At 45.0% G+C, this 24,047-nt stretch overlaps 1 protein-coding gene across 1 annotated transcript; it reads right to left on the bottom strand.

The window, feature by feature from the left end:
* Nucleotides 1-13,089: 13,089 nt before the first annotated feature.
* Nucleotides 13,090-23,696, bottom strand: LOC103293889 (nuclear respiratory factor 1-like). Its single transcript, XM_054724984.1, has 2 exons — nt 23,610-23,696; nt 13,090-14,586 (listed from the first exon to the last, which is right to left on the bottom strand). The coding sequence occupies exons 1-2, from the start codon at nt 23,694-23,696 to the stop codon at nt 13,090-13,092; spliced, it is 1,584 nt and encodes a 527-aa protein (XP_054580959.1).
* Between the last annotated feature and the right edge of the window lie 351 nt (nt 23,697-24,047).

Here is a 24,047-nt window from a genome sequence, read left to right as displayed (position 1 = left end):
AACTTAGTTTAATTAGATTCATTTTAATCAGCACTGAGGAAGTGAAGAGAAGGACACCAGAAGCTCATTGCTTGCTAACGAGATGTGCAAGTTTTCTATTCTTATGTTCTTTTCTCCATCTGTGTCATTCCCACAAAGAAAACTGCTATCAGAAATAGACTCCCTAGAAAACTGAATGTATCAAGAAATAAATATGTCACTTAGAAAGACAAATATATTTTTCTTATGCTGAGCTATTAAGCTTTACAAGGAGTTTTTATAGGATTTGATGTATTGCATAAGGAAAATATAATAAAACTTTCTCATTTCTTTTGTATAGAAAAAGTCAATGTTTGCTAAATATTTACATGTAAAATATAATTCATGAAATGGAAGGACTTAGACTGATTTATGACTATATCATTACCATTAAACTAAGCTGGAAGATAACTTAGAATAGCTCTGATTTATGATTTTAAAAGATCAAAACCAACCAAACTGTTCATTTTGTGTCTTATTTATCGGTGACAGTATAAATTTAGCCCAAGAAGAGTCTTATTTTAAGCCTATAAAGTCAATAAAATTCATTGTGTATGCATATATATATATATATCTACACTAATAAAAGAGAAACATGCAAATTATCATCACTCTGCTACGCTACCAGCCAATCAGAGTGAGTATGCAAATTAACCTGAAAACATGGTGGCAGCCCCGCTCCCCTGCTGCTCCAGGCCTGTGGGGGTCAGAGAAGTCAGGCGCCAGTGCCTGAGGCTGGCTGCAGCCCAGGAGATGAAGAAGCCGCCTGCCCCATGATCCCAGGCCATAGCCAACAGCAGAAGCCTCACGTCCACCTGCCCCACATCCTGGGGGAGATGGAGAAACCGGGCCCCAGCGCCTGAGGCTGGGTGTAGCCCGGGAGATGAAGAAGCTGCCTGCCCCATGATCCCAGGCCGCAGCCAGCTGGAGAAGTCTCCCACACTGCATCCCAGGGAAGATGGAGAAGCCGCCTGCCTGCGGTCTAGGTGCCAGCAACTGCGGCTGGCTACAGCCTGGCAGACTGAGAAGCCACCCACCCCGAGGTCCCAGGTGCCAGCACTTGAGGCTGCAGCCCAGGCGAAGCCACCTGCCCACCATCCCCTGCAGCTGCAGCCGGCCTGGGCGCCTATGGCTGACCAGAGGGAGGGAAGCCCAGATCCCAGGTGCCTGTGGTCAGCTGGAGAAGGGAATCCTGGATCCCAGATGTGGGGCTGAGGCAGAGGTGGTTAGGGGCAATCAAGCCAGCAGGGGAGCAGTTAGGGATAATCAGGCTGGCAGGCAGAAGAAGTTAGGGGCAATCAGGCAGGCAGGCGAGTGGTTAGGAGCCAGCAGTTCTGGATTGTGAAAGGGATGTCCGACTGCCGGTTATTTCCTGAGGGGTCCCAGATTGGAGAGGGTGCAGGCTAGGCTGAGGGACACCCTTCTCCCCTTCCCCCCATGCATGAATTTGCACCGGGCCACTAGTATGTGTGTGTGTGTGTATATATATATATATATATATATATATATATATATATATATATACACTAGAGGCCCGGTGCACGAAATTCGTGCATGGAGGGGGGTTGTCCCTCAGCCCAGCCTGTAACCTCTCCAATCTGGGACCCCTCAAGGGATGTACGACTGCCCGTTTAGGCCCGATCCCTGGGACCGGGCCTAAACGGGCAGTCGGACATCCCTCTCACAATCCAGGACTGCTGGCTCCAAACTGCTTGCCTGCCTGCCTTCCTGATTGCCCCTAACCGCTTCTGCCTGCCAGCCTTATCACCCCCTAACCACTCTGCTTCCAGCCTGTTTGCCCCCAACTTCCCTCCTCTGCCGGCCTGGTTACCCCTAACTGCCCTCTCCTGCAGAGTTGATCACCTCCAACTTCCCTCCCTTGCAGGCCGGGTGCCTCCCAACTGCCCTCTCCTGCTGGCCATCTTGTGGTGGCCATCTTGTGTCCACATGGGGGCAGGATCTTTGACCACATGGGGGCAGCCATATTGTGTGTTGCAGTGATGATCAATCTGCAGATTACTCTTTTATTAGATAGGATAGAGGCCTGGTACAAGGGTGGGGGCCAGCTGGTTTGCCCTGAAGGGTGTCCCGGATCAGGTGGGGGTTCCCTTGGGGCGTGGGGCGGCCTGAGCGAGGGGCCTGTGGTGGTTTGCAGGCAGGCCATGCCCCCTGGCAACGCAAGCGGAGGCCCTGGTATCTGGAATTTATTTTCCTTCTACAATTGAAACTTTGTAGCCTGGAGCAGAGCCAAGCCTGGGGCTCCCTCCGAGGCCGGCAGCATTTGTGTTGGGGTTATAATTGAAACTTTGTTGCCTTAAGCGGGTGGGCCCGGCCAGGGTGTGTGGAAAGCTTTGCTTCCCCTGTTGCCAGCGGCAACCCTGGCCTGCTCTCTCAAGCTCCATTCTGCCGCCATTTGTTTGAATTTGTTTACCTTCTATAATTGAAACTTTGTAGCTTGAGTGGAGGCTTAGGCCTGCAACGACTGGCAGAAAGCTTGGCTTCTTCTGTTACCTAGGAAACCTTGCTCTCTGTGGCTGTAGCCATCTTGGTTTGGGTTAATTTGCATACTCGCTCTGATTGGGTGGTGGGCGTGGCTTGTGGGTGTGTCGGAGGTATGGTCAATTTGCATATTTGTCTATTATTAGATAGGATATATATAGAGAGAGAGAGAATATGATTACATAAGTATGGATGATTGAATATGTACAAATCAGAATATATGTATGTGTGTGTATATATATATATATATATATAACCTCCCTGTAATATTTTAGAAATAAGCTCTAATGCAAGCAAACAAAATACAAAATCCTATATTATAAAAGCCTAATATGCTAAGTGTTCGGTCATCCATTCAACCAATCAAAGCATAATATGCTAATGATATGCTAAGGCCACTCAACTGCTTGTTATGACATGCACTGACCACCAGGGAGCAGACAGTCGACCAGTCGACCAGTCGCTATGATGTGCTCCAACCAGTAGGTTAGCTTGCTGCTGGGGTCCGGCTGATCGGGACTGAGTGAGATGGGCTGGACTTGCCCTGGAGCCCTCCCACATCCCTCCCTGGCCCCGAACGTGAACCGGTGGGGTCCCTCAACCTGGCCTGCGCCCTCTCTCAATCCAGGACCACTTGGGGGATGTCAGAGAGCCGGTTTCAGCCCAATGGTGGAACGACTGTCGCTATGACACGCACTGACCACCAGGGGGCAAATGCTCAATGTAGGAACTGCCCCTGGTGGTCAGTGTGCTCCCATAGGGGAGCACTGCTCAGCCAGAAGCCGGGCTCATGGCTGGTGAGCACAGAGGTGGTGGCAGGAGCCTCTCCCACCTCCACAGCAGTGCTAAGGATGTCCGACTGCCAGCTTAGGCCCGCTCCCACTGGGGAGCGGGCCTAAGCCAGCAGCCCGATATCCCCTGAGGGCTCCCGTACTGCGAGAGGGCGCAGGCTGGGCTGAGGGACTCTCCCGAGTGCACAAGTTTTGTGCACCAGGCCTCTAGTATAAAATGAAAGACATGGTCTGCTTGAATCTTTTCTTCTCTCTAAATACTTCACATTCTAGAATTCCAGAGTATTTTCCCTTATTGCATTTAGATCATAGATTTACTATTATTAAAAACAATCTCTATATTAATATCTATAGTCTTTTCAAGATGTGCTTGAAAATTCAATGTCTGATGATGAGAGCATTGGTGAAGCTGGATTTGACCAAGAGTTCAATAGCAGAAAGCATTCCATTGCTCTCTGACATCTGTGAAATAAACAGATTTCTGGGCCTCCACCCCTGGCAATGCAGGGACCACAGGGACAGTACTGCATAGTCGTAACAAAGGAGAAAGGTAGGGCGTGAAGGGCACAGCACCACAGCACACTCTCTGAGGGGCAGAGCTCCCTGAACAACCAACTCTGCCACGGAAATGGGGGCTCTGCTGCCCAGGAGGTGGGTAAGGGCTAAAATAGAGAATGAACAAACACCATGTTTTCTAGTCTGATGACACCTTACAAATACATGTTTTTAAACAAGTAGAACAAAGTTGCTGTGATTTCTGCAGTGATTGTGTGAAATTACTTCATCAGTAACCAAAATCCAGCTCAAATTCGTGAGACCTGCTCGAGTCAAAGCTGAGCCCTATGTGGAATGGCAATAATTTGAGACATTTTGAAAAGCACGAGACTGTAAAATAGGGCAAAAATAAGACTTCTCAGTGAAAGTGATGGTGTAATTTTAATTCCACATATCTAAATGATCTTTTCTCAATGAATAGCTAGGATTGAACATATTTCATTAAATCAAATTTATTTAATTTTTTTCTTTATTGATTAAGGTATTACATATGTGTCCTTATCTCCTCATTGCCCCCCACACTCCCCGCCTACTCATGCCCTCACCCCCCTGGTGTCTGTGTCCATTAGTTAGGCTTATATGCATGCATAGAAGTCCTTTGGTTGATCTCTCTCCCTTACCCCCACCCTCCCCTCATTAAATTAATTTAAACACTGAATTTTAAACCATGGGAAGGAAATAATTTTTTATAAGTTAATGATGAAACAATGATTTTTGTATACTACTAAGACTAATAATTTAACCAATTGTGACATTTTCAGCTACTTAATTTGGCATCCATATTTAATTAAAAATTTCTATATTTGACTACAGTAAAATGATGACATTTAGTCCATATATATTATAGATAGTTCTTTATTACTCTTGAAAAAAATCACATTTTTATGTGCACGAATCTAATATCTAGAAGCAAAAGAGGAAAGTATAAAATAAATTTTAAAAGTAGTAGGTTTTCTTGTCTACAAAAATATAAACACATAGATGTGTCCATTTAGTCACATTTTTGTAGACAAAACAGAGAAATATTCATTTTAATACAATTTTAAATAAATTTATTTTTAAATATTAGAAGTGTCACTGCCACTTAAAAACAATATGTTCTTCTTCAATGTTAACCTCAGTTATTGGTTATCTGAGAAGAGCTATTTAGAGACTACAATACTATTATTATGTATCATTATCATCATAATAGAAGCTATCACCCTTTTTTAGTGCTGATTATGTTCTCAAGATTATACTAGGTGCTTTACAAACAGATAAGTGTACCATCACAAGTAAGGCTGTGTATATTTTATTAAGTACTTTTTCAGATGAGAAAACTAAGCTCAGATGCTACATTCTCTGCCCAAAGCAGCAAATCTGTCTGACACAAAACTGATGCTCACTCTTGCCGCCCCGTCTTTAAAACACCAGTTTTAAAAAGCCATACTCTATGTTCTAACCGTCATATTGATATGTGTTGTCCTAAGAATTTGAAGTTAATTTTTACAATTCTATATTCTTTACTCATAGTGCACAATTTAAAGCTAGAAACACATCATACTTTTGTTTTTATAGAATAACATTTTATTGATATGAACAATACTAAATGAAATTTAATAATATAAAATTTAATCAAACATAAATAGTTTTAGTATATTTTAATGCTATTCTACATCATTATACTCAAAATGGAGAATTAACTTATATAATAGGAGCCGAACTTTAAGGACAGTTAAGTAGTTACTAAGTAATGTGCAAAAGAAGAAAGAAAATATTGGGGGTTTTTTAAGTTTAAAAAATGTTGAAACAATTTCTCAGAAGTAAAAATATCCTGAACTATCATTCATTATTTTCTAAGAATATACTTTATATTTAGGGAATAAAACACAATGAAAGATAAGGAAGAGTTCCTATTAATCAATATTGTAGTTTTCTCACTTTTCCAAGTGAAGTAATAATAAATACATGAATGCAAGTAGTTTAAAAAATGGCATAAATTAATCCAGAGCAAAGAATTACTATGCTCTAATGTTAAATAAAACTAATCTAGAGAGCAGAGATGCATTTAGCCATGTATTTGCTTTTTCATAGTTATTGAAAAATGTTTTTTAACTTTTAAGATTAATTTAAGTAAACTTTACTCTTTAAAAGTAAAGTTTTATTTTCCCTCTGTTGAGAACATTTAACTATTACCTCATACTTTTGTGTGTATATATAAACACACATTTTATACAAAATGATACTTGCTGTGAAATTAACATTTTCTCCCTGAAATTGCACTCAATGAGGTTAAACTGTTTTGGTAGCAATCAGAATTGGCCTGGCCCTAAAGGAAGCGGTTAGAAAGATCTGGAGCCCTATATTTGAAAGGCTTTTAGTCTGAAATGTCCCTCACCAGGAAAGGGTGGCTGACCCACTTGCAATTGCCACTAGGTGGAAGTCAAGGCACTCCCGCAGCCAGGTCCTTGCAGGGGGCCCAAGACTGGCCCTTGCCAACATTTCACCCAAAGCCCTAGTGTGGAAAGGAGGGTCCATGTCAGACTCACTGCCATGTGCAGGCCCCGTGCCCTCTCAGATGCCCACAGAGATGCTGACAGCTGCATGGAACATTAATCTACCACCTCTCTGAATACTGAACCTCAGCCAGGAATGTAAAAGAAAAGAGTGAGCATCTTATAACCACAGCCAAGCTCGTGACGGTCTGATCACTCCAAAGCCTCGAGATGGTTCTGAAGACTATCCACACAATCAAGTTTTGTAGATAAGCTTTCCTTTTTTAATCTTTTCTGCCAACGTATCTGAACAGCTCAACAGCTCTTGCTGTTGCTCCTTGTTCTAATTGGCCCTACTCATACTTCAAATATCAGTGGTTTGCTCAAGAGCACCCAAATTTATATTTCTACCCAAACAAAGTTAAGACACCGTATCCAGGAGCTAGGCACTGTGGAGGGCCACTTGCTGTATTTATCTGAGGGAAGCCAATCATTGTGAATTTCTGTGCCGAACACAGACTTCAGATAGCACACCCAGCCATCACCATGAAAAGGGGCAAAGTTGGCAGATCGACCACAATTACCATCAGAATCATGACCCACATAGTCAAGGTAGGGTCTGCCTTGTCCAGATTGAAAGCTCAAGGCACAATAATCAAAGTACCTTTCATTCAGCTTCATGAAGAAAATAAAGGGAATTACTGAATAATCACTAAGACTATAGAATTGAATTAATTCTATCTAATTAATTGATAACTTGAACATAATTATATGTACATGCTAAAACTTAAATTTAGTTACAGTGAGGCTCCAACATAAATTTCCAATTATCTCCTGAAGAAAGAATTGATGAAAATCTTAACAAAATTGACCAAAAGTGTTCTGGGGCATTCAATCTTCCTTGTCTCCTTGCACTGCTCATGTTCCTTGACCTCTTCTCTGTACTTCAGTTCTTTCATATCATCAGAAAGCACCGAAAAAGGGTTTATTTTTTATATTAGAACCGTCAACTAACTCTCTGTTTATGAAGTTGATCAACGGAATTTCCAGTACAATTACTATCAATGGATTCCTACTGCGGCTTGTTCCCTGTATTATGACCAAATTCCAACTTTATGCACTAGTTCACCAGTTTTGAGACATTATAGAGCTAAATCCACCAAGGTTAAGTCACTGTATAATGTCCCCCAGAGGCCATCATTAAATTGTGGTGACAGTGTCAAATTGTTTCTTTCTAGCTGCTGAGCTAAAGGATGTAATTCCATTATATTTTGACTCATCTCTGCTCTAGAGAAGCTGTCAAAGTCTGCTTCAGTAGAGTGGATGGTATGCTCCATGGTCCCTATGGGCAGCAAAAACAAGAGTGACATCCAGCCATTCATTCTTCTATCATGAAATGCTACACACAACCCAAGTATGCTATCCTATATAATAAAGAGCTAATATGCAAATAGTTGTCATGCCCTCATGCCCTCGTGCTGGAACTGCTCAGACACTCAACACTGGGGAGAGAAGAATGGGGATCAGCCAGCCATAAATAAGCTCACAAGAAAAGAATGGGGACCAGCCAGGCTGCGGCCCGGGAGAGGGACAAGCTGCCCACCCAGCGGTCCCAGGCACCTGTGGCTGCAGCCGGCCAGGGTGAAGCCAGCCCAGGTCCTGGGTGACTGCAGCCGGCCAGAGGGAGGGAAGCCCGGGTCCCGGGTGCCTGCGACCGGCCGGAGGAGGGAATCCTGGGTCCCGGGTGCGGAGCAAGGCAGAGGCAGTTAGGGGTGATCAGGCCAGCAGGGGAGCAGTTAGGGGCAATCAGGCAGGCAGGCAGAAGTGGTTAGGGGTGATCAAGCAGGCAGGCAGAGGAATTAGGGGCAATCAGGCAGGCTGGCAGGTGAACAGTTAGGAGCCAGCGGTCCTGGATTGCGAGAGGCAGTCGGATATCCCTCTAGGGGTCCCAGATTGGAGAGGGTGCAGGCAGGGCTGAGGGACCCCCCCCCCACCCCCCCCTCCATGCACAAAGTTCATGCACTGGGCCTCTAGTATTACATAAGCATCTACTTTACCAGCCAGTGGCACACTGCTGCCCATCATGGACATGCATCCCAAGAAGCTATTGAAAGAGGTCACATTCCAGGCTAATGCATCCATGGAGTTAACGTTCCATGGAATATACATGGAACCCAAGGTACAATGGCAAAGGGTAGGCTGATAAATTAAGAGAGAGTCTGGAAAGCACACCTCCAAGTAGTAGCCCCAATCCCTAACTCTCTTACTTCTCTTTGGTATTACTTACCTTGTAAGTTATGTATAAGTGAGTTACAGGGTGACCACTCTAACTACTTATGCATTTCTATCAATTACAGCTTTATTATTTTAAATACTTGATATTAAAAAGTCAGGTTAGATTCTATATCTGTTTACATTATTATAAGATATTTTAACATTACATCTGTCACTGTCACTGAAATAAAATTAAAAGATTTCAGACTCTTAGATAATAATTTTAACTGGCATAAATTTGTAAATGGAAAAATACTTTTTAAAAGCATTGTCTGATATGTATGCAGATAATTTCTCATCAGTGTCATAATTTAAAAGTCTTACCAAAATTTTTCAAATGATTTTATATATCTTAATGAAATTATGTATTGAATTTCATGCAAATTACCAGTAAATATTAATTTCTCTCCCATACTACTCTGTATTTTATTAGTCTCATCATAAATTTCATAAAGATAATCCCCATGTGAAACATTATCAAGATTTGATAGAGGATGAGAAACCCTGGCTTAAATAAACTTTTTATCTATATCAAAAACATTCTCAGACTGTTGCTGTACCACCTATTGCTTTAAGCTTTGTAAAGGCAAGTTATGGGCCTACTTCATCGTTATATCCTCATTTCTTTGTCTGGTGACCAGCCCCATAAATGTGTGCTAAAAGAATGAATAAATTATAAGCATAAAAAAGGACAGTCACTTACATTCAAAAATAAAAATTTTAAACTCCAGCAACTTTGTTATTAATAGGAGAAACTTTCAGAATCGGTTAGGGGAATTCTTTTTATCTTCTAAGGAACACTTAGAATAAGAATCCACATTAATTAACAAGGAAGAAGGATTCTGAGCAAAGAGCAATGGTTATGGGCAATGTCAGCTATGATCCTCCAGATGTCTCGTTACCTTGTCCTCCTATCTAACTCCCAACTTTCTCTCTTTCCTAGTCTGGTTCCTAAAGATGACTCTGTGGAAAGTTTTCCTCTTTAAAATAAAAATAAATTTAATTAACTCTTTTGAATATGTGAGTTCTTAAAGTATTTTCTCTGAAATCAGTGACCACCTATAAAGAAAGGTTTCCTCCTGTTATTACAATGTTTCTCACAAAGGTTTCTACCCTTCTTCAGTGGCATTTGCCCACTTGGTCAACTTCTTTGCGAATTTTCACAAGTCAAAATATTTTCCTATATTTACAAATCATAAGTAGGTAAAATAAAAAGAGACCAAAAATCAGAAAATATTTACCAAGTGCTTAGTGCAAGAGTCATAGCAAAGCATCCAGTAAATAAAATACCACTAAATATGTTTACCAAACTTCCTGGTATGCCTACCACCTTCACCACAATCAATCAAAATCAGAAATTGAAGCACCCTTAGGTATTTTCTAAGTAGCATCCACCAAAAGTAAAAGCTACATGTCAGGAAAATGTGATTTTGATATCAGGTAGTTTCCTTTTATCGGGAATAAAATAAAAACAATAGACAAATACACACGGGAGCGGAAGTGGGGAAATGAATTGGCTTTGGATTTAAGGGCAAAGTCATTTACCATCTCACCCACTCACACGCACCATATTTAAATAGTTGAAATGTTTCATTTATTACAAGATTAATTAGCACTCTGCCTAAAATCTATGGTCCACTATATCTCAGAGCAGTATGTTGATGTAAGAAATGTCCAAACCTGTAGAGAGTTTTTATAAAATTTAGTTGAGCCAAATTGATGACAATACCAAGAAGCAAGATCTCAAATGCTCCAGAAGAGGACAGTTTTGTAGTTTCTTTTATACATTTGGAATAAAGGAGGGGGGAGGGAGGAATGTTACGAAGGTTACATGAAGATAGTAGAAAGCAAGGCAAGGTGGGGATTAAATGACAGAACATTTAAAAAGATTGTGTGCTCTGTTGAAAGTGGTTATACTTCCCAGGGGTCTGAAAAGGAGGCATTTTAAAGGTGTGTTAACCTAGATGCACAAAAACAATGGACAGGGCTTGTTTAAGGCAAAGATAAACCTTTTATTTGTTTTAACATTGGATAATCCTATCTAATAAAGAGGGAATATGCTAATTGACCCTCACACCATTGCAAAAATGGCAGTGCCCACAGCCAATAAGGAGGGAATATGCTAATTGACTGTCACGCCCTCAAAGATGGCAGTGCCCACAGCCAATAAGGAGGGAATATGCTAATTGACTGCCCCGCCCTCAAAGATGGCAGTGCCCACAGCCAATAAGGAGGGAATATGCTAATTGACTGTCACGCCCTCAAAGATGTCAGTGCCCACAGCCACAAGATGGTGGCACCCAGTCCCCTCAGCTCCGCGTGCCTGCCTCCAGAGTCCCCCAGTCCCACAGCCGCTCAGGGCCGGTCCGAGGTACAGGCAAGCCTCGGATGGTGGCTGCCCAGCCACCCAGGGCTGCCCGAGGCTCAAGTAACCAGGGCTGGCCGAGGCTTGCACTGCTGGCAGTGGCAGCAGCAGAGCTGTGATGGGGCGTCGCCTTCCCCTGATCACCAGGTCACCTCCCACCCCTGATGGCTCCCAGACTGTGAGAAGGGGTAGGCCTGGCTGAGGGACCCCCGCCTCCAGTGCATGAATTTTCATGCACCGGGCCTCTAGTCCTATATAATAAAAGCCTAATATGCTAAGTGTGGGACTATTTGTTCAACGAGTCGCTATGATGTGCACAGACCATGAGGGGACATATGCTCCGGTGGGTTAGCTTGTTGCTGGGGTTCGGCAGATCAGGACTGGGCAAGACAGGCTGGATACATCCTGGAGCCCTCCCGCTGCCCCTCCTGGGCCCTGATCATGCACTGGTGGGGTCCCTTGGCCTGGCCTGCACCTCTCACAATCTGGGACCCCTTGGGGGATGTTGGAGAGCTGATTTCAGCCCGATCCCCGAAGGCCAGGCCGAGGGATCCCATCGGTGCATGAATCCGTGCATCAGACATCTAGTTTTATATAAAACAAGCAAATACAAGAATCTGAAACTTTCCTTAAAGGCTGAGCAAGACATGAATAATCTTTTAATGTCACATTAAAAAAACAACACATTAAATACTTTATCACACATGGGGGGCCCAGAGGAAAGGGGAAGAGTTGTCCCTGTACTCAAGCAGCAGAGATTGGGCCTGTCGAAAAGTCAGATGAATTTAGCCACTGGATACTCAGGACTTGCAGCTGAGAAATCCCAGACTTGAAAGAGTTACAGAGAAGCCCAGACCCAGGGTCACCCGTGAGGAGGCAGCTGTGCGGGGCCTGGACCCACTAGGATGCGAGGTCCCTTCTGAGAGGGCCTGACCTCAGAGCTCAGGAAACACCCCAATCCCTTCTTTTCTCTTCTTATGCCCCCAGCCCAGTGTGATGGCCTGAGCAGGTGCCCTGTCAGCTCCAATCTCCTCTCTGTGAAGCTACAGAGTTAGAGAAGTAGAGAACTGTTTTCCTTGGTGAACCCTGGTCTTTTGAGTTTTTCTCCCCCTTCTTCCTTTCCCTTCCAAACTTTTCCCACTCCCTCTCCCATTCTCTCCCCCTCCACACACCCACAAACACACAATGCTCACACACTCCTCAAACCCTTAATATTTCTGTTACCTTCAGTTCATACACATGACCAATTTAGGACTGACCTTAAAACCAAAGCCGGATTTAACAGTCATGAGAGCAAGAGGCTTCCTGGGAAGGGGTGATGGGAAATAGAGGAAAACCTTCTTGTCCCTGCCTGGGAGCTTTAAGGACGTTCACCTGCCTGTGGCAAGGTCAGCACCTGGGCCAGCCCTAGGAGCGGCTCAGCTGCCAGGCCACGAGGCCCCTGGACCTTGCAAGCACAATTTCTGGACCCCACCAGTTCTGGAACTTCCTTCCCCGGGGGGAGTCCAGCAGGGAGAGTTCTCAGTGGCCACTGGGAGGCAGCTTTGGTGAAGACCACAGTCACCTCCACCTGAGTTTGTCAGTAGCTCAATGCATGACCCCGGTATCAACAAAAATCGGTGACTGTGTCTGGGTGAGTTATTTTTTTCCACAACGCACCTTAACTTCATACAGATAATTCCATGCAGGTTTCATATATATACATGAAATGTATGTGTGTGTATATATATATGTATATATACACATACACATATATATGTATGTAAATGTCTATATCCATCTGTACACATATACATACATTCACATTCGCACATACACACACATAAGTATACACACACGTTTTTGCAGAAAGAAGTCTTGCCACAATTTGGCTCTTTAGGGGCAGTGAAACTAACAACGCAGTATCTTATTCCACCAATCCCAGAAAACCAAGAGTGGTGCATTAAAAAATGCAATTCCAAAATTCGCTGCCTTTCTTCCTTTTTAAAAAAGGATTAACAATAATTTCCTTCCAAAGTTGAGGGACTTAACTCCATTTGATTGCACCTCTGCAATGTGTGACAATGTCTGAAGGAGACTAGAAAACGATGCCACGATATGGCTGCACGTCACGTCACTGTTCCAACGTCATCACTTCCACCGCCTGGCCGTCCGTGCTGACTGTGCTGCCTGCTGTCCTGGTGGGCCCGTTGCCTTGGGTGAGGCTGGTTCCCAGAGTTTGGTACAGGCTCACAGGGATCTGGACCAGTCCATTAGCGTCTTGGGCTCCAGTGAGTGCTGCAACGGCTGCTGCGGTTTCCCCAGACAGGACGATGCGTCCCCCGCTTTGCAAGGTGGCTTCGGCCAATGTGGCGACAGCCTCACTGTTGCGCGCCACGGTGACGGTAGCTCCCTGTTGCATCCCCTGAGAAGCTCCCGCTGCGGCCTCTGCCAATGATGCCACTGCCTGTGTGGCCTCTGAAGCTTGTGTCGTCCGGATGGTCATCTCACCTCCTTGTAACACGGCCCAGTTTTGTTCCACCTCTCCGTCTGCCACAGCAGAATCATTCGTCTGGGCAACAGGGACTGTGGTTGGCAACTCCGAAGCATCAGCCAATGTGGCTACTGTTGCCCCTGTGCCAACCTGGATAAGGGAGACGGTGCCATCAGGGTTCCGAAAGGTCTGGACGACGGTCTGTGATGGAACGAGATGGGCTACACTGTGTGTGGCTGCGGCCTGCGCTTGGGTTTGCTGATCTTCAAAAGCGTGCAAAAGGTCCTCCCGCCCATGCTGTTTATAACAGTCTTTAACTATGGTCCGGAGTGCTTGGGTCCATGAAACCCTCTGCTTTTGCTCTTCTGTGCGGACATCCCTCCGGACGTTCGCCCACGGGATATCTTCAGGCCACCAGATGGGCTTGCAGCGTTCTTTGCCCCAACCTGGTTTCCCCCGACCCGTGGAGTGCTTGAGCATCTCTGGGATAAATGCCCGAAGCTGGGCCTGGGTCATTCTATCCACAGAGACGGGAATTCCGTCGATGGCGAGCGGCGGCAGCTCCGGGTTCCCCTCCTGCGGCCCAGGGGCGTGCTGCGCCAGGGCGCACTCCAGGTCGCCCAGGATCGCGCTCTGGTACTTACGCACCACCTGCTCCAACGGCGCCGCACCGAACACTTTAAACACCGGGGTGGGCGGGGAGGGTGAGACACAGAGGACAATAGCTTGCTGTCCCACTCGAGTCGTATATTCCTCTAATGTGGCTCGAAGTTTCCGAAGCATGCGTGTTCGCTGTCTCTTCCGGATGGATGGATTAGACTCAAACACGTGAGGCCGATTCCGTTTCTTCCCTGTGGCCACAGCAGCAGCGGCAGCCATCCCCACAGGACCGGCAGCAGCCAGATGGGCTGTGACCTCGTCAGCGGCTGTGGAGTGGAGTATCTCGGAGTCCTCGTAAGAGGTGTCCTCTGGAGAGGAAGGCGAGTCTTCATCAGCAGTCAGCATCCTGTGGTCAGTGTAGGTGGCCACAGGGACCTGCTGTCCTTGCTGGGCCACCGCATGGGCTTGGGTGGGAGCCATGTGTTCGGTTTGGGTCGCTCCGCGCTCCTCCTTGTAGATCCACTCCGAGCGGCTGCGCTACTGTGAGCCTAGGCGGTGGAGACTCCAAAGATAAACCTTTTAATAAACCAGTTATATGCCTGGGGCATGACTACCCACCCACCATAATCTGCCCAGGTAGGAATTTAGGATCAGATCACCCTGTGAAGTTACTTTCGGTTAGATTTATTATAGAGCCCCTTTTTTATCCACCAAGTAGAAGCCAAAATGGTATGCCTCCTTAGGGAGACTCTAAGTGGATTTAGCCAAGCCAAATCTACCATAATCAATTATACCTAGCTATGTGGTTAATCTGCTTTTAATTGAGCTCCATTGTTGTCATATATTTAGTTTAAAAAATGAGAATAGGTACAAACAGCATGATTGTTTACAACACAAATATTATGCAGCTTGCAGTTTTAGAAGATCCACTGGCAAGACTGAAAGCTCAATGTTTAATTTTCAGACATATTATTTTCTTTACACTTTTGTTCACGATTTCTTTGCTTTCTGGATGTCACAAATCCAGCTATTTAGCTCATGTGATATGGCAGCTGAATGGACATACCATAAAAGTTTTTATTAAAAAGAGATTCTTTCTCATTTCTATTTATTTCTCCACTAAACAAAAGCCAATTTCACACTTGCCTGAAAAAGACTAGTTTTGATTACTGAAGGAATTCTTTAGTATTTTATTGACAAAAAGTAGGCTGCAATTTTCTTTCCATGCACAAGTCTATTTTGATCTTTCTCCCACATAAAAGGTATATCACAAGAAAAAAAAAACAACACCTAAATTTATTTTTGCGGCATTACTAAAGTTGAAAATGTTGATATAAGAACTTCCAAACCTGTGGAGAATTTTTGTAAGCATTTACTTGAGTCTATTTGAGCCAAACAGATGACATGCCTGGAAGCAAGATTTCAAATGCTCCAGAGAAAGACAGTTTTACAGTTTTCTTTTATGCATTTGGGAATTAAGGAGAGAACTAAGGAAGATTACAAAAAGATGAGAGAAAGCACAGCAGGGAACAGGAAGGGGAGAGGGATTTCTATGATTACAGCAAGCATGTCAAACTCGCAGCCCACGGGCCACATGAGGCCCACAAGGAATATTTTTGTGGCCCAGCCAATATAATGGTATGTAAGAAAAGTTTTAATAAAAATTTTGTAACTTAAGTTTTACAATATCCTGTTATACATAATCCTCCTATATAATAAAGAGATAATATGCAAATTGACCCTCACACCCTCCCACAAGATGGTTGCCCCATGTGGTCAAAGATGGCTGCCACAAAATGGCCAGCAGGGGAGGATAGTTGTGGGCAATCAGGCCAGCAGGGGAGGGCAATTGGAGGGGACCAGGCCTGCAGGGGAGGGCATTTGGAGGGGACCAGGCCTGCAGGGGAGGGCATCTGGAAGTGACCAGGCCGGCATAGGAGGGCAGTTGGGGGCAACCAGGCCGGCAGGGGAGCAGTTAAGCACCTATTAGACTGGCAGGGGAGTGGTTAGGGGGTGATCAGGCTGGCAGGCAGAAGCAGTTAGGGACAATCAGGCAGGCAGGCAGGCAAGTGGTTGTGAGCCAGCAATCCTGGATTGTGAGAGGGATCCCAGATTGGAGAGGGTGCAGGCTGGGCAGAGGGACAACCCCTCCACCCCCAGTGCACAAATTTCGTGCACCAGGCCTCTAATATATAATAAAGGGATAATATGCAAATCAACTGAACAGCGGAACAACTGGTCATTATGACGCACACTGACCACCAGGGGGCAGACGCTCAACACAGGAGCAGCCCCTGGTGGTCAGTGCGCTCCCACAGGGGGAGCGCTGCTCAGCCAGAAGCCCAGCTCATGCTGACGAGTGCAGCGGCAGTGGCAGGAGCCTCTCCTGCCTCTGCAACAGCACTAAGGATGTCCAACTGATGGCTTAGGCCTGCTCCCTATGGGGAGAGGGCCTAAGCCATCAGTCAGACATCTCCCAAGGGCTCCCAAACTGTGAGAGGGTGCAGGCCGGGCTGAGGGACCCCCCACAGCCGGCCCACTCCTGATCAGACTCTCCCACCCCATCCAAGGGCGGGGCCAGGCAGCCAAATGCCCCACCTCCTGTTCCCCCTGGCCAGCTCCACCCCCAATCAGCCCACCCCACCATGATAGGCCCACAGCCCCTCCCCTGGCTGGCCCTGCCCCTGATTGAACTCCCCACCCCAATAGGGGCAGGACTGGCCAATCTCCTACAGCTCCTCACCCTGCCCAGCCCCATCCCAGATCAGCCCCCCTGGCCGGCCAACCATCCACAGCCCCTCCCCATGGCCGGCCCTGCCCCCAATTGGCCCTCCAACCCTAATTGGGGGCGGGGCCCCCTGGCCAATCGCCCGCAGCCCCTCCCCCTAGCCAGCCCAGCCCTGATCAGACCCTGATCAGGGCGGTCTGGCTGGCCAACCTCCCTCCTGGCCAACCTCCCGCCATCTCCTCCTCCTGACAGGCCCAGCCCCAATCCGCCCTCATTGGGGCTGAGCTGGCCAGACCCCACTCATGCACGAATTGGTGCACTGGGCCTCTAGTCTATAATAATAAAAGGGTAATATGCTAATTAGACTGGACATTCTTCCTGATGAAGCCAGGGCCAGAGGGAAGCCAGCCAGGTCCAGGGTGACTGCGGGCGGCCCGGGAGAAGTGAGCTGGGGTCCCGGGTGCCTGCAGGTGGTGGAAGGAGGGAAGCCTGGGTCCCGGGTGCCAGAGGGAAGCTGGTGCTGGCAGCGGAGGAAGGAAAGCCTACTCTTGCACAAATTTTAGTGCATTGGGCATCTAGTTATTAATAACAAACTACAACATTCACTAATGACTGATTACTGTAATCGTGTTGCATTCACTTCCCTTACATGCCTTATGCACAGGTGCAGCATTTCTCTCTACTAATACCTGCAGCAAATATTTTAGCAGCCGATTGCCACTTCATTAGTCTTGCACTGACTTGTTTGGTGTGCGCAACAGGAAATACTTTGCTTTCAGAGAACAAGAAAGATAGTTTTATTTGTGTTGTGCTTATTAATTTGTGTCTGGTAAATTAATGTGCAAGAAAAAATATTGATTTTTATTAAAATGTTCTATTATTTTATGTTAATGATTACTCATTTATTTCAGCCCTTTGTATTCGGCATGTGTCTATCTAAATAAACCTATGTTTCTATGAATATTGAAGCTTTTGTTTTTTGTGTGGCCTACATAAACTTAAACCTTGTTTATTTGGCCCGTGTTAGCCTTTGAGTCTGACATGCTTGGATTATAGGATAGTTAACAAGATTGCATGCTTCCTTGAGATGGTTATGCCTCGAAGGGGTCTGAACAGAGGATGACTCTGTAATTTCAAAGGTGTGTTAACCTAGATGCACAACCTAGATGTCCTTATTTTTAAAAAATAGTTATTATATCTAACATTTTCCCCAACAACTTATAAGATACCAAAAAAAAAAGGAAGAAAATAATGCAGAAACAGTTACCCTTTGTCATTCTCAAATAGCTTGGAAATATGGCTAAAATCAAGAAAGATCAGCACTATTTACATGATAAGTTTAATAAATGAAATATTAAAGGTAAAGAAAGCCTAAGACTTAAAAGTGTAGGCAAACATATTACTCTTTTTAATTTCTCATTCTAAAATAATATGCAGTTACCTGATGACTCCAGCTCAGTGAATAGTTTATTAGTTTTTAAAATTCCCCAAATTCCTATTTATTTTGCTAAATGTCACTGGCTGTGTATTTGTGTAACATTGTAATACAACAGAGCCAGAGGCTGCTAGAGCAGGAAGGGTTTCAGAACGGACTGTTGAAAGTATGTGTCAGGCAAATTGATGTCTCTAATACTTAATATGCTGGAGGTCTTAAGAGACTTGCTCAAGGTCACACAGCTCCTTAGTGACCAAAGCAGGACTGGTCCAGCCTCGGAAGTACTGGTTCAGTGGCAAGTGCTCCTTCTTTCCTGCTGCTTAGTAAGCCTGGGAGAGTTGGGGAAGAGAGGTGTCAATTGTCATAGCTCTACTACTGAGGACAAATGTTGCATCACTTAATCAGAATGCAGTCCTTCATTGAGAAAAATCTCAAAGTGACATCTAGTGAAATACCCAGTCTCTATGGAGAAATTTAATTAAACTTTATACCAGCACAAATATTGTGAGGGAAAACAACTCAACTCCTCTGACATTTTTGCAAGTAGATTTAGTGGAATCCATTCTGTTTACTTTTACTGACATTTGTTTTTCAGTCAATTATCCCACGTGGTTATTTTTTTTTTCCTTTCCTAATTTATTCCTAGCAATTTAGCCATAAGAATAAATACAAGTAATTTCTTTCTTTGGTACAAAAACCAGAGCTAAGATTAATAAGAGTTAAAGAAAATAAACACTCATTTACCTCCCCATTTCTATTCCTAATAGTTCTGGTTTACTTATAAATAAGACGGGTGGCAATACCAGAATCCAACTAGGAAGGATTTAATCTCAAATGCATCAGGGGTTTCTCCACACATAGCCCTTGTTAACATAAAAACATTCAAACCTGAAAAGAATTTTTGTGAGTTTATTTGAGCCAAACTGTCTAAACTGTTGCTGGGAAGCAGAACCTCAACTAATTGAGATAATGCTCTGGAGAATGGCGGGTTACATCTATATTTATATACTAGAGACCTGGTGCATGAAATTCATACGTGGGTAGGATCCCTAGGCCTGGCCAGCGATCAGAGCTGATCTGTGGGGTGACCAGTGATCAGGGGGGGCCCCCACTGGCACCCGCCTTGGCTAGCCTGGGGAATGCAGGCTGGGGGCAGCTCCTGCATTGAGTATCTGCCCCCTGGTAGTCAGTGTGCATCATACTGACTGATCATTCCACCATTCAGTTGATTTGCATATTAGGGTTTTGTTATATACTATAGGCCTGATGCATAAAATTCTTGCAAGAGTAGGCCTTCCTTTCCCTGGCTGCCGGCACCAGCTTCCCTCTGGCACCCAGGACTCGGGCTTCCCTCACAGCCCTGGCTTTATCCGGAAGGTCGTCTGGAAGGATGTCCAGTCTAATTAGCATATTACACTTTTATTATTATAGAGGATTGCAAAGGGAAGAATGTAGGTGAGTTACATGAAATCCATTGGTGATAGACTAGTGAGGCAGAAGAAAGCAAAGCAGGGGAAACTCCTGGGATTGAATAAAAAGTAAAATGATAGACACATACTTAGGTGGGTGCAGGAACAATTAACATGATAACAATGAAGGAATTTGTGGTATCTATCCTGGTTCCCAGGTACATTAGGTTGTGCTTCAAGCGGTCCAGTATAAGGGAAGTTACAAGTTACCCAGACATTTCAAGGGTATGTTATCATAGATGCAAAAAGACAGATAGGCTCAGTTAAGGTAAAGTTTGACCTTGTCAGTGAAGATACCAGCCTAGGATGTAACTACCCACCATAAATGCTTTTAGTTAAAGTTTAATTTCAAACCATCCTTTGTGGTTACTTTAGGTCTCTGAGTTTGCAAGACCGCCATGCAGGCCTTCCCTGAGCTTGTCAGGTTAGCATGTGGCCCCTTACGTCCACACCCTAAAACTTCAGAAAGGAACACTTTACTGGACTAGTAATCTGCCAGATAAATAAATATGGCAGGCATTTTTTATCTCTTACTCATCTATCTCCAATGTTTGTATACCTTTATTTTGAAATATTCTGTGAAGTCTTAGAAGGTTCCAAAAGCCTTTATTACAAAAAAAAAATCTATTCTTTTTTTATTACATGGGATCTCATTAAGTGGATGTTAATTTTTAAGAGGTTGAAAAATATGTAGTGCAGAGCAATGTGGCTCAAATTCTAGCAATGACATGAATCACCTGGCGATTATGTTAAAATGTAGGTTCAAATTCAATAGATCCAGAGTGGGCCTGAGAGTCCACATTTCTAACAAGTTATCAGGCTAGACCTTAGTCAGTACTTTAAATGGGAAGGATGGAGAGGAAAGAGCATTGACTTTGGAGCTGGGGAGACCAGGACTGAAATTTTACTTAATTGGTTCCTGGCAGTGAGAACCTGAGACAGCCCAACCCTCTGCCAGAGCTCTCTTTTCTCTCCTACAACACTCAGAGCCTCGGACCCACTGAGACTGATCTCACCATGAACTTTATCCACTCTATGCCAGGCTACCCCTAGACCACTGGGCTGACTCCCGATTCTCATGGTTGAATCCCTGTTAGCCTCTGAAGCCTGTTTTGTGTCCTGCTTCCATCCAGCCCAGGTTCTACCATATTTCCATTCTATCTTCCAACAGTCAGTCAGCCATCAGCAAAATCTCCCATGTTCATTTTCCAACTGTTGCCTGAATGCTTTCCCCTTTCTTGCTTCGAAGGAAACTTGGCTCTCTGCTGATGAAACTGCTACTCTACAGTCCTCTTCATGCAGTTTATTTTGTCTCCCAGGGTTCTATAGCACTAGCTCTAGAAGTAAGCACAGGTCTTCCTTGCTCTTTATTGCTGCTTTCAGACAGTTTTTCAATCCTCCCTCATTCCTAAAAATTTTGAATTTCTGTCATCAGATTATATCACCCATAACTCCTCCTTGATATTGCCAAAATATCCAGGATTCCCTTCATTTCCTCTACCCAACCTATCTACTCACTCCTGTAATCAATACCCTAGACCTTGGTACTATTAATAACTAGCTTCTCCTTAGTGGTAATTCCATGCATCCCACTCTCTCCAATCACCTCCTATCATTCACCTCTGTCTTCTGAAGCCTACAATTTTTCCATACCACTGATATGGCGAAAACATTGATTCTACCGTCTATTCACTGTTCCTCACTTTCTCAATGTCTTCATCTCTCTTCTTACCCAACTTAAAGTCCATTGTCAGTGATGATTTACTCCCTTACCTCTCTACAGCTTTGTTGCTTTTGCTTTACAAAACTATAATCCTACTTGAATGCAAATTTCTTCCTATTCCAAGCCATCTTTAGTATAGCAAAACATGGTGGAGAAAAATACAAACCAGGTGAGTGGTCTTGCTTTAAATGCTTGACTGTATACCTCAAGTGGTCTGACCATTCATACTATATGTCTTTGTCCATAAACTCTTTTAATCAAGTAGTCTGTCATTTTATACTCTCTCCTCAAGCTCCCAATACCTTTTCTCCCACCATTATTCTCAGCTGATAACCTCAATTCCTATTTTACTGAAAAAAGTGGGAGCAATGAGAAAACAATTTGCACATATCCTACCAACATATCTATCCCCATTCCTGCATCACTAAACATCTTTGCATTCCTAGCTACCATCATTGTTGAATTGCCAAATGCTCCTATGAGAAATCAGTCCTAAAAAATCCTACATAATAAAAGAGTAATATGCAAATTAACCATCACTCCACTACACCCACCAGCCAATCAGAATGAGTATGCAAATAAACCCAACCAAGATGGCTATAGCCACAGAGAGCAGGAGGGAGGCTTGGGTTTCCCAGGCAACGGATGAAGCCAAGCTTTCCGCCTTCCCTTGCCGGCCTAAGCCTCCACTCAAGGCTACAAAGTTTCAATTATAGAAGGTAAACAAATCCAAACAGAAATGGCAGCAGCCACGGAGCTGGCAAGAGTGGGAGGCTAGGGTTGCCCCCCAGCAATGGAAGAAGCAAAGCTTTCCACACACCCTAACCGGCCTAGGCCTCCGCTTAAGGCTACAAAGTTTCAATTATAGAAGATATATACAAACCCCAACAGAAATGGCTGCCGGCCACAGATTGAGCAGGAAGCTTGGTTCTGCTCCAGGCTACAAAGTTTCAATTGTAGAAGGTAAATAAATTCCAGATACCAGGGCCTTCGCTTGGGTCACCAGGGGGCATGTTTGGCCTGCAAACCACCACAGGCCCCTCACTCAGGCCACCCCATGCCCCAAGGGAACCCCCACCCTGATCTGAGACACCCTTCAGGGCAAACCAGCTGGTCCCCACCCGTGCACCAGGCCTCTATCCTATCTAATAAAAGAGTAATATGCAGATTGACCATCACTCCAACACACAATATGGATGCCCCCATGTGGTCAAAGATCCTGCCCCCATGTGGACACAAGATGGCCACCACAAGATGGCCAGAGGGGGAGGGCAGTTGGGAGGCACTAGGCCTGCAAGGGAGGGCAGTTGGAGGTGATCAACCCTGCAGGGGAGGGCAGTTAGGGGTGACCAGGCCGGCAAAGGAGAGAAGTTGGGTGCAAACAGGCTAGCAGGGGAGTAGTTAGACATTAATCAGGCTGGCATGGGAGTGGTTAGGGGGTGATCAGGCTGGTAGGCAGAAGCGGTTAGGGGCCATCAGGAAGGCAGGCAGGCAAGCAGTTGGGAGCCAGCAGTCCTGGATTTTGAGAGGGATGTCCGCCTGCCCATTTAGGGATCGGGCCTAAACGAGCAGTTGGACATCCCTCGAGGGGTCCCAGATTGGAGAGGGTGCAGGCTGGGCTGAGGGACACCCCCCCACCCCCGTGCACAAATTTCGTGCACTGGGCCTCTAGTAATTATTATAAGTCAGTCCTTATACTTATGCACTAGATCTCACACCTCTCAAGCCAAGGCAAGCCTTCAGATAGCTATAGCACTGGCCAACATCTGCCTATATCATCTGAGACGCTGATTCAGAACCACCTGACTAAGCAGCTTCCAAACTCCTGACCCATAGAAACTGGGAGTTAAAAAAATACTTATTGTTGTAAGCCACTTGGTTTTGCAGTGATTTGTTATGCAGAAATAAACATAATAAAAAATAAATTAATGAAATGACAGATCACAAGATCAGCCTCATATCCACTCATTAATTAGTAAGGATTTATACACCAGTCTATTGAGGGACTAATATTCAAGTATCAGGAGGGAGGTACAGGAGGTACTACTTCTGGATTAATGGGTTTTATAAGGAAACTTGATCAGGAGTGGACAGAACTACAGAGTGTGAGTAAAGGATCTTTCATTCTTCTGAACTCCCGGGGGAAAGAAAGAGAAAACCCTCTAGCCTAGCCAACGAGAAGATCTGACAATTCTGTATACTCACTCGCCAGGCAGAGTTCATAGCTGCTGTCAGGACATCAGGGTAGGAGAGGAGTCCCAACAGCAGCGGGCCACAGAAGAGCCACGTCATTTCTTGCCTCTCAGCACAGAATACAATGGCAGTGACTTGGGCAGTGTGTGCCATGTGGCTGAGGCTCTCCCAGGGAGAAGGCCGCTCTTGTCTCCTTCTTGGAGCCAGCCCACTTCTACAAATTCTTATTGGAGTGGCCATGAAAACCAGAATAAGGCAGTTTCATCACACTGAGAGTGACCAGGTATTTAGGGATCAGGCTGGTCACTCATAACACATGGCCAGACATTCAGGGCCTAGACTCCCACGTTAAAAATAACCCATCACGCCCTAACTGGTTTGGCTCAGTGGATAGAGCATCGGCCTGCAGACTGAAGGGTCCTGGGTTTGATTCCAGCCAAGGGCATGTAC

The sequence above is a fragment of the Eptesicus fuscus genome, chromosome 2, assembly GCF_027574615.1.
Source record: "Eptesicus fuscus isolate TK198812 chromosome 2, DD_ASM_mEF_20220401, whole genome shotgun sequence".
NCBI classification, from domain to species: domain Eukaryota; kingdom Metazoa; phylum Chordata; class Mammalia; order Chiroptera; family Vespertilionidae; genus Eptesicus; species Eptesicus fuscus.
Note: the sequence above shows the minus strand (reverse complement) of the source record. Positions and strands in the feature narration are given on the sequence as shown.